The sequence below is a fragment of the Thamnophis sirtalis genome, unplaced genomic scaffold (genome assembly GCF_051295495.1).
Source record: "Thamnophis sirtalis isolate CommonGarterSnake01/CBP01778 unplaced genomic scaffold, rThaSir2_p1.2 scaffold_4, whole genome shotgun sequence".
Lineage (NCBI taxonomy): Eukaryota > Metazoa > Chordata > Lepidosauria > Squamata > Natricidae > Thamnophis > Thamnophis sirtalis.
Window position 1 is genome coordinate 110,433,051 of NW_028261384.1, and position 11,873 is coordinate 110,444,923.

The 11,873-nt window shown below is 34.2% G+C and overlaps 2 protein-coding genes across 2 annotated transcripts; both read right to left on the reverse strand.

The window, feature by feature from the left end:
- Positions 1 to 1,927: 1,927 nt before the first annotated feature.
- Positions 1,928 to 2,854, reverse strand: LOC106547076 (olfactory receptor 14I1-like). Its single transcript, XM_014064112.2, has one exon. It carries the CDS (start codon positions 2,846 to 2,848, stop codon positions 1,928 to 1,930), a length of 921 nt encoding a protein of 306 aa, XP_013919587.2. The 5' UTR covers positions 2,849 to 2,854.
- A 5,499-nt stretch (positions 2,855 to 8,353) lies between these two features.
- On the reverse strand, positions 8,354 to 9,292 carry LOC148046167 (olfactory receptor 14A2-like). The gene has a single exon (XM_087714563.1). It carries the CDS (start codon positions 9,287 to 9,289, stop codon positions 8,354 to 8,356), a length of 936 nt encoding a protein of 311 aa, XP_087570689.1. The 5' UTR covers positions 9,290 to 9,292.
- Between the last annotated feature and the right edge of the window lie 2,581 nt (positions 9,293 to 11,873).

The following is an 11,873-nucleotide window of genomic DNA, read 5'->3' on the forward strand; positions in this document are numbered from 1 at the left end:
ATACAACCACATGACCAATCATTCCACTTATTGAAACAAAGCCAGCACTCCACAGACACACACCAAGATTTATAGAAAGACAGCAGCTCCAATCAAACTTTAAGCCCAAAACCCAGCCTGAAGATGGCAAGTCAGATCTCATCAGTGGTGGGTTTCAATTTTTTTAGAACTTGTTCTATAGGTGTGGCCTGCTTTGTGGGAGTGGCTTGCTGGCCATGCGACTGGGTGGGAGTGGCTTGCCAGCTATGTGACTGGGTGGGAGTGGCTTGCCAGCCATGTGAATGGGTGGGAGTGGCTTGCCAGCCATGTGACTCAGTGGGCCTGGCCAACTGTAAAATGTGGTGAAACTCACTTAACAACCTTCTTGCTTAGCAACCACAATGTTGGCTCAGAAACTCTGGCATTTGAAACAAGTATTAAAGCTTTCAAGTTACAAGATCCTTGCACCTCTAACCCTTTAGAAAAAAAAACCCAGGGGTGTTCAAACTTGACATCTTTAAGACTTGTGGACTTCAACTCCCAGAATTCCTCCTTTCACTCTTCATCTTGATGATGTGTGGACGGACGGGGGGAGGGAGTTGGAACCAGTTCTAAACAGCACTGTAGATTTGTGGAACCTCTTCTATAGAAGAGGTTAGAACTGGCAGAACCCACCCCTGGACCTCGCTGAAATGTTGCCAAGACAATCTCAATCTTAAAAGGAAGGGAAAAGACCCAAATACAATAAGACCAGCACACACACACACATGTATACGTATACGTATACGTATATGTATGTATATGTATGTATATGTATGTATATGTATGCATATGTATGCATATGTATGCATATGTATGCATATGTATGTATATGTGTGTGTGTGTGTGTTTGTGTGTGTGTGTGTGTGTGTGTGTGTGTGTGTACGCACGCACACACACACACACACATGCACACAACTTTATCAATAATATTTGAGATAGAAAATTATATGGTAGTAAATGTTAGATGTGCCAGAAAACAGAAATAACATTCTATCAGATATGCCGGATATGTGGGGAAAAAAGCCCTCAAAAGTATTGAAAAGAAATCTAAAGTATAATACAGAAATATTAGAAACTAAATTTGAAAGGAAACCATAATTTTTCTCACTAAGAAAATTTTTGGAAAAATGCATCAAGAAGTATAATATTTTAATAAGGTATATCCTTACAATAGCAACCGTAAAATTTTGTTCACTGTTGGAATTCCAATAAATTCAATCTTTCTGTTAGAAAGCTCTAATAATCTGTGGATTTCCTTCTACAGTCATTCACTATGGATTCAGCTATATAGATCAATCCAAAGCACACTGTAAATGTTTCCTCAAATGGGAACATAACATTTGCAACCAAATCATCAGGCTCAGAGCTCAAACCAACAATATAAATACCAACCCAAGCTACTAATATTCAAAGACATTTTACAGTTGATTATATATAAAGCACTTGTTTGGAACAGTTGAAAACAGCTATGTCTTTTCTAAGTTTCTGATATTTTTTATGTTCAGCTAAATGATCCCAGGAAAATATGCAATTGTTTGAAGAATTGCTGACCAGTGTTTCTTGATTGCCCCATATATTCTGAAATATTCTAAAAATGAATCAATAAAAAAATAGAAAGCACAATGTGACAATGTAATCCACTCCTACATTGAAATGTAGGAATACACATTGAAGAGTGTATTCCTACATTTGTTTTCTTACTTGTAAAGTAATATGTAGAAGGGAAAAAATAAGGTTTTATTTGTTTTATTACAAAAATGAAAAGTAATATTCAATTTGCTTTATTGTCAAATTTTATTATCATAACTTTCCAACTTAGTACAACAAGCTGTGACAGTATGGGATGGCATTTACCTAATCCTATGCTTCAATTTTATATTCTAAATATGCTCCTAATATTTCCCATTTATATAAGTGACCTCAGAGCAAAAATTCTTGAGAGAGCAATATTAATGTCATTGTTTCTCAAGCTATAGATTAATGGATTCATCATGGGTGGAATAATGGAATACATTACTGTAATGGCAAAATCAGAGTGTTGTGGTTTCTCTGATATAGGACGCAGATAAGCAAAGCAGCCAGTAAACAAAAAAATGGAAAAGACGATTAGGTGTGGCAGGCAAGTAGACAAAGCCTTTTTTCTTCCTTGGACAGAAGGAATTCTTAGGACAGCAAGGAAGATCTCCACATAAGTAAAAACAATGAAGACAAAACAACCAAATGCTAATGTAATGCTAAATACTACAACTCCAATTTCAGTTGTGTATAAATCTGAACATGCAATCTTCAGTAAATGTGGGATTTCACAATAAAACTGATTGATAATATTAGAGCAGAAAGGAGTAAGAAAAGTCCCAGTGGTGTTTAATATAGCATTGAACAGGCTGGCAATCCACACGCTGCCAATCATTTGGGTGCAGGCCTTCCTGTTCATTATCATTTCATATTGTAAAGGATTACAGATAGCAACATACCGATCAAATGCCATGACAGTAAGAAGAGAAATATCAGAGTCTACAAAGAATAAAAATAAAAGAACTTGAGTTACACACTCAGAATAAGAAATCCATCGTCGGTTCATAAATGAATTGAAAATGGACTTGGGAATAATAACTGAAACTGAACCAATGTTCTGCAGGGCTAAATTCATTAGGAAGAGGTACATTGGTGTGTGAAGGTGAGAATCAAAAATGATTGCAGAGATAATCAGGAAGTTCCCAGTTAGTGTAATTAAATACAAAATCAAAAATACAGAGGCATAAATAATCTGAAATTCCCGAATGTTTGATAATTCCAGGAGAAGAAATATAGATGTGTTGTTATCCATTTTTGGTCACAAATATCACAACCTTAAAAGAAGAAAAAACACTGTTAAGATATTTTCCATTCATTTTCATTTGGAGAAGTTTTGTATGATTTCATTTGTATGATTTCAATGAAGATCAAAATAAATGTTGATCTTTCCAGTTTGGATAAGTGTTTTTAAGCATAAATATAACATCCATATTACTTCAATTTTCTTGTATTAATTTAAAGTTCCAGGGTATGGTATCAGTTGTGACTCTTCAGTAAGGAAACATGCCTTATGATTGCAATCAAGATAATCATAGTTAGGCTAAAATGTGTTTTAGTAATTAGAATCTTTTTTTAAAAAAAATCACATTTATACATGTGAAATGAATTTACAAGACATTAAAATAACAGTGAGACAGAAAAATAAAAGAAATATTTGTACGGTTGGTTGAACAGTCAGCCAGATACCTATTGAATCCTTCCAAGGACTTGGTATGATGATAATGATGATAATTAATGAAACATTGTATCTCCTGCATGGGATTTGTATTTAAATTGCCTTCTGATCGAACATGGTTAAAATGTATGCATCTCAATACATGTAAGCAGCTTTCTTTTTTCTGCCTGTCATCTCAAAAAGTAGATATATATTCTTTTGCTATAATACATAGCAAAAATAAAAGGTGGGGTGGAAAAATTGAGAAAGACACAGGAATAAATGGATAAACATATTTAGAATATGAAGGATGGATAAACAGCAAAATGGAGGAGATCATTGCTTACTTTCTTCATTAATTCTCATTTTAGATTTGTTAGGTATTTATCTGTTGCTTGAAGTTCTTTTATTTCTCGCATGAAACTTTATAGAGTTTTCTGATAGCTTTACCAAGTCTTCTTTAGCTTTGCAGAAACTTGTTTAGTCCCCAGGAGTCATTCACTGCTTATGAGAAGAACCTCTAAGGTCTTCTCACTTCCCCTTGACTTTTGATTTTGTTTCCCTAATTAACTTAATAAACTAAAAAAAAACCACTACAACCCATATAATTTAGGAAATAGTTATGCCTGTCTAAAGATTAAATTGGAGATTTTTTTAAATTGAAAGTTAAACATATCTTTATTATCTCTATATATTTTCATATACCACAGGAACTATTGTTTAATGACATGTATGTTTGGAGAAAGAAAAATGAAATCAGTCCTTTAAAGTTCTCCATATTCTGAAAGTCACATCTCCTTAGCAGAGTAAATTTCCAGTACAATATAATGTAAGTTGCTTGAAAATATAACTCCAAAATGTGAGGTGTCTATGCAATCTAACCATAAGCAAATAGAGATGGATCTTCTCCAGTGTGCTTTAATGCCCTTACATTAGATCTACTGGTATGAAGATTTCATGGGGCTCTTTATTTGCAGAGATGTTGGCCTTGTACATATAGGGTAGTAGAAACACCCGCTCATACAGTGTCCTTTTTATGATGTCCCAAGATCTGATCTTCTCTCCCAATCATTTCCAAATTTGAGAGTCATACTGATAAACTATATGTTTATTACTTTTTAAAGGATTCTAACTCCAGATTCATGTATCAGGTGGCCAATACCTACATCACATTATGTAACTGTGCAAAAAATATAATTAGACATGTCATTTTATTGTTGTATCATTCCCCCCCCAGTAATAAATTGTTATATTAAATTATATGGACAGGCCTTTTTCAGTGACCCCAATACAACTATAATGATATTGGCCTTTTAAAAGATTAACAAATTAACTAAAACTTGTGAAGTTTATTTTAATTATTATATGACTAATCTTCATAGTCAGAAATTGGTAAAAAAAAATATCATTCAAGTCCTAAGCAATGACTTAGGAATTATTAAGGCAAAATTTCAGGATATAAGCAATTTTTAAAAAAGGATATTTTTTTGTAAAATTAGATGGTTCAAGTCTGATAAATTCAAAATGTCCAAATATCAAGGTTTTTTTTTAAGCTATCGCTTAGGATACTAATTGCAACTGGTTCAATAATTATTTTCTTTTGAATTGAATAATATTTTTATCCAAATAATTTTGGAATTTCCAGTTTACATTTTCTTTTCCTTTTAAATATATTTTTATTGTTTTTGTATTTAAAATAGTGCAGCACAGCAAAGCCATTATGGCCATACAAACACAGTACATACACATAATCTCATCTATTTGTTGTCAATCTACATTATCCATCTTTCTATCCAATCATTATTTACAATTTGTTCCAGTCTTGTCACCTTGTCTTATACCAATAATAAAATCTGTTCCAAACTTCATAATATTCCAAATCTCCTTTATTTTTTAATTCTAGGGTAAGCCAATCTGCTTCCACACAGGCCAGTATTTTTCTAGTTATGTTTAACTCTGTTGGGATACTTTCTTTTTTCCAATACTGCATGTAGTATTCACGCTGCAGTAAATACATGGATAACTAAATAAAACACATCCTTCTTATACCCTTCTGGTATTATGCCTAAGAGGAAAATTTCTGGTTTGAACAGAATTTGCTCTCCCACCATTTGTTCCAGCCATAATTGTATCATTCTTCAATATCTTTTTGCCTCGCTGCATGTCCACCACATGTGGAAAAAAAATGCCTGGTGGTTTTTTTTTTTTTTTTTTTTTTGCACTTCCAACAATTTGGAGCCAAACTTTTAAACATTTTGGAGAGCCGTGTTATGGGAAGATGCAGTTTACATTTTCTGAAGTACATATTTCCTTACTGTTATCAGAAACTGATAATAGCATGTGTTGCATTGGACGTAGGAAAAAGTGAAATAATGAACTGTTCAGTCATTGAAATTATTAGGAATATAATTCTAATGGTTGGGTTGGCAATATATAAATCATGTAACAATGGTGTAACTGATTCTTTAAAGCATACTGTAAAATGTGATTGGGTGCTGTTTTTCCTCAACCGGCCATAAGAGGGAGCCAGAACAACTGTTAGCTCTCTCTCTGTGTTTGTTAGATGCTGGGCTGATCTGATCTGAGTGCCATGAGCTATTGTAAGTTTTGCAACTGTTAGCAAACTTTGGTTACCAGACTGATTATATGTTACTGGACTATATTATTTGATTATCCCTTAACTGAAAGACATTGATGACTGACTGACTTATCCGTGTATGACTTGGACTGTTTGATGGACTCTGATACCTCTATTTAAAAGCCTATTTAAACTGCAATGTCTCGGTATGCTGGTTTGTCTTCTCCAACACAACTCTCACAACACTTCGCTGAACGTACTCGCTCTCCCAACAGGGAGCTTACCTGACAGAAATCTCTTTTAACTTTCTTGAGATATAATCAGATTAGATGAGGGTGTCAAACTCAATTTCATTGAGGTCTGCATCAGGGTTGTGTTTGATCTCAGGGGTCTAGGGTGTGGGTGGCCATGGTGACCATGGCCAGCTCTATATCATTCATGTTGTAGGGGCACAGCCCACCCGAGCTCCATTTTCAATGGCAAGGCACTGCGGGCTGGTCCTTCACTGTTTCCAGAGGGACACTGAGAGCCTGTGGGCTGGATTTGGATTGCAGGCCTTGTGTTTGACATCCCTGCATTAGATTATAATATATGTTGTTTGGCTGACATGTATCAAGGATATTCAGTGTTAGACATTAGAAATATATGTGGGTCAGTATTAATAATTTATGCAAAAACCAGGAGAAAGAGCTTGACTTTTGAAATAATAATGTACAGACATTTGGATTCCAAGGAGAGGAAAGTGGTTTTGATACCCTTCATCATGTATGTAGCCTCTATGGGAAAAACAAACAGACTAGATCATTATACAAAATACAGAAAAACTTGTAATCTATTTGTTTGTTTTCCTTGAAGAAAACCTCATGAGAGACAGGATTTCTGGTGTGGCTGTTGATTGTTTTTTAAAATTGTGGTGTTGTGTTGTCCATTGTCTTTCTCTGTCCCCCCCCCCCCCGACTTGGTTTGTGAGCCACCCAGAGTCCCTCTGGGAATAGGGTGGCATAGAAATACAATAAAATCGAAATCGAAATCGAATTCATTTCCATAAATATCTTAAATAAGCTTCCTAGTTTAAAATAATGAGTTATGAGCTGTAGGGACAGAGGGGAGGAAAGCTAAGAACATACACACAGAGTGAAAAGACAGTGCAAAGTGTATTTATAAGACTTGAAGTGTATAAATATTTTTATACATAAACATTTGTGTTTCTCTCTGCATATGTATGTCTACTAAATATAAATATGTATGCTAATGCTTTCTTTAATTTAAGGATTAGAATTTAATTAAATAACTTAATTATTACTACTGACTACTACTACTACTACTACACACACACATCAATGAGCTTATGACTGAACTACTGCTGCTGCTGCTGCTACAACAACAACAACAACAACAACAACAACAACAAAAGGATAAAAATTGAATAATATGTCTGTCCAAATAATTTTGGGATTTTAAGTTTACTTTTTCTCAGATGCATATTTCCCAATCTATTACTGGAAACTAAAAATGACATTATTTGTACTGGACATAGAAAGAAGCATTATGAAATTAATGATTTATGTAGAACGCTTGAGGTTCAGAATAATAATGTGCAATATTTGGGTCCAAAAAGGAAAAAAAAACTGTTTCTACACTTGCTCATGTATATAGGTCCTATTGAATATACACAGAATATACATAGAATTGAACACATATGCACAAAGCTAATAAGTGAAAAATCCTGTTTATTACTATACATAGTACAAAATATATTTGTAAGAATTTGTCTGTACAAATACTTGTATACATCTACATATGTAATGTATATAAAACCATTTATCTGGGTGTGTGCTTTGTGTATGTGTGTGTGCGTGCGCGTGCTCGTGTACATGTATGTATGTGGTAAATATAACATCAATATTGAGAATTTAATTAACATTCTAACAGTTTGTTTATGATACAAAAAAGGTTCACTGCTAATTTCTTCCTCCATATTACTTACCAATAGTCTTAGGAATGTTAACAATCTCTCCATTATTACCAGGACCTAAATGGAACTTGCTCTACCACCTTCTAGAATTGAGAGTCACATGTCTTTCTACTGGCTGTTCTTTGGCTCTTTTTTTCATTTCAGGGAGGAAGATCCTTAGGGATCTTCTTGCTTCTTCTCATTGACAATTGATCTTTTGGTTTCTATATCACCAGCCATGGCTTCCTCTGCTGTAACCTTTCTCCATTCACTTCTCATTCCAACAGCATCTCTTGCCACATTTAGAAGACTCCTGTCCTATTTCTTTGTTTACCTGCTATAGCTTATTTTATAATTTTCTTTAGAAATGCCAGCTGCATGCCAGTTTATAGGGATTCTAATTTAAATTTTGCTTCCCATTTTCTTTAAATGTCTATCTGGACAGCTGAATAACCTCCAACCTTGACGGTTGCATATAACATTCTTTCAATATGAAGACACTTCAATCAACTCACAATATGAAACTATGAGATAGGCTTCATTTTATACTGAACTCTTCATATGTCTGCTCCTAATTCTTGCTAATTAAAATATGGGTCCTCAGACCAAAATGTCTTGAAAGAGCAATTTTGATATCCTTATTTCTAAAGCTGTATATTAATGGATTTAACATAGGTGGAACAATAGAATACATGATGGTAATTGCAAAATCAAACTGTGATGGGGTATCAGATGGAGTTCTCAGGTAAGCAAATGAAGAAGTAAATATAAATAAGGAGAAAACTGTGAGATGTGGGAAACAAGTGGAGAAGGCTTTTTTTCTTCCCTGAACAGATGGGATTTTTGAAACAGCAGTAAAGATCTCTATGTAAGTAACAAAGATAAAAGCAAAACAACCAAATGCTAATGTAAAACTGAATATTATGCCAGCAATTTCAATTACAAATGCATCTGAGCAGGCAAGCTTAAGTAACTGAGGGATTTCACAGTAAAACTGATTAATCGCATTAGAACAGAAATGAGTAGTAAAAGTTCCAATTGTGTTTAATACAGCATTGAGAAAGCTAGCAATCCATACACTGCCAATCATTTTGATGCAAGCCTTCCTGTTCATTATCATTTCATATCTTAAAGGATTGCAAATGGCAACAAATCGATCATATGCCATGACAGTAAGAAGAGAAATATCACAATCTATGAAGAAGACAAACAAGAGGACTTGGGCGACACATCCAGAATATGAAATATATCGTGCATTAATAATGGAATTGATAATAGATTTGGGGACAATGAGTGAAACAGAACCAATGTCTTGTAGGGCTAAGTTCACCAGAAAGAAGTACATGGGGGTGTGAAGGCGGGATTCAAAAACAATTGCAGAGATAATGAGGATGTTCCCTATTAGGGTCATTAAATACAGAATCAGAAATATAGCTGTGTACATAACCTGTAGTTCCCTAATCGTTGAGAATTCCAGTAGAAGAAATACAGATGTGTCATTATCCATTGTTTTGTCATAAATATCAGAAACCTATAGTAGAAGAGAGTGATTGATTAAAATGTTTCTCTTGCGAACATTTGAATAGCAAATTCCATACATTCAGGGAATATTTAACAAAACATGCTTTTCCAAAAACCTATAAACAGTCCAAAACATATGCATCTTTGTTTTACTACTTAGTTGTCTTACACTAATTTAAAGTCTAGGGTTTTGGAGTCTATTAATTTTATCAAATAATATTCATGTCTCATGTCAGCACTTATAATTCTGAATTCAGTGACATTGGAGAAACTCATTTAAATAATAAGTAAGATAACTAAAAATGAAAAGCTATAGGAATAAATTATTTCTCACCTGGTTATGTATAAATTAATGAAATTAATAAATCACATCATCTTAATAATCTTCAACATTTCTCCATAAACAGTTTTGAAAAGACTTCAGAGAAAGAAAATGGTGTTTTTTTATTTCTCTGCATCTGATTCATAGGATAATGAAACATTTATAAAAATATGTAGATTCAGATTTAATAAAATCCATATCCCACTGGAGTTCCTAATATATAAAACAGAAAATATCTCTAAAGAGAATAAATATATAATGTATGTAATCTAATAATACAGACAGATAGACAGACAGCCATAGAATATGAATATATGAAGAAGGAAAGGAGACAAAGGGGAAAAAGAAATCAGCTTACTTTCCTATTCTAATTTGATTTTCAGTTATTAGGTATTCATTTTGATATGTTCCTGGAAACTCTTATATGTACTTTCCACCTTTAAATATCTCTTTTAAATAATTTTCTGAATCAGGATAGTTTTATCAGGTCTTCTGTGCCTAATCAGAGTTTAACTCCCCAGGGATCCTGCACAGCTGATTAAAATAACCTCTAGGGGCATTTTTCCTTCACTTTTCATTTTTCATTGTTTTTCCTAATTAATATAATACAGTAGAATCAATATAATTCTAGAAATAGTTCTTCAAGTTATAATTAGGATTTAGCCAATTCAGTCAGGAAACTATTGTATCTTCCTGAAGGCTAAGCAATTGCCTGCCATTTTATTTACTATTTAAATGACAGCACTATAGAAGCACGGAGATCTAAACAGTGGAATATTTTACAACTTTTGCTGAAACACACACACACACACAGACACATTTACAAGGCTATTCTAGGAAACAGTGAAGATGGGTGAAGGCTCCTCTTTGGTTACAAGCTTCCCCCCCACTCCAATTTGGAAATTCCTTTAGTTCTTTTTTTTCTTTTGATATTACCCAAAACCTTGAGTATTCTCCTTAGTTTCTATTCAATTGGAAATTGAAATTACTCTATTCCAACCTGCCAACAGAAACCAATTTTCATAAGAAAATTCTATTATAGGTAGTCCACTACTTGTCACTGATTTCTTTATGCTTTTTTTGAAGTTACGATGGCCATGGAATTAAAGCTCTATGACCTTATGGATGGTTTTAAAAAACAGATCATCTTATATGTTTATCCTGACCCTCCATTATATGACTGTGTTTGGGTGGGTCAGTTTTACTACTAGTAGAGTGGATTGTTCCTGGTTCAACCCAGATTGGGTGAACTGGTAGTATTGGTGGCAGGAGGCTCCGCCCACCTGCCTGTATGCATCTGTGCCAGAGGTGGGTTCCTACCAGTTCGCACCAGTTCGGTAGAACCGGTTCATCAAATCTACCGAACCAGTTAGAAGTTTCAATGGACCCAGAAAGCAGGCCACACCTACAGAAGAGGTTCCAAATTTTTTTGAAACCCACCACTCATGCACACACACACACACAAACACACACACACACACACACACACAGACTCACACAGAGAGAGAAAGAGAAAGAGAAAGGAAGGAAGGAAGAAAGAAAGAAAAAAGAAAGAAAAAGTGAGAGAGATGAAAGAAAAAAGGGAAAAAGGGACAGAGAGACAAAAGGAAGGAAAGAGAGAGAAAAAGAGAGAGAGAGAGAGGGAGAGAGAGAGAGAACACATGGCAGGCAAGCCACTTCCACCAGGTCACATGGCCAGCAAGCCACTCCCACAAAGGAGGCCACACCCACAGAGTAGTTTCAAAAAAATTTTGAAACCCACCATTGGTCTGTGCATGCAAAGAAGCATCGCACGTAAGAGAGAGTGCACCTAAACCAGTAATAAAAAAATCACAATCCACCACTGACTACTAGTCACAGGTTTTCATAGTTATGTGACCATGATTTCCAATATTTTTCTGCCATTTTGTAAAATGTACATCAGCTGACAAAATTGGTATTTGAAATAAAAGCAACAAAATTCTCAGTAAAATATTCATTTTTATAACTGAAATGTTGAGGAAAAAATAGCAATTGTAATATGTGCCACCTCATTAAATCTCCTTTTAATTCATTAAATGTTTTAACATTAATTACTCTGAAACAACATACAATTTTTATTAGTCACTCTAATTCTCCTTTCCTTTCAATTTTAAAACCAGTCTTTATCATCAACAGCTCTGGAACTTATGCATTCATTTTTGTGACCAACAACTTAGTCTTCTGTTTATTAATCTTAGAAACAGTCATTCTGCCAAATTCCATCACT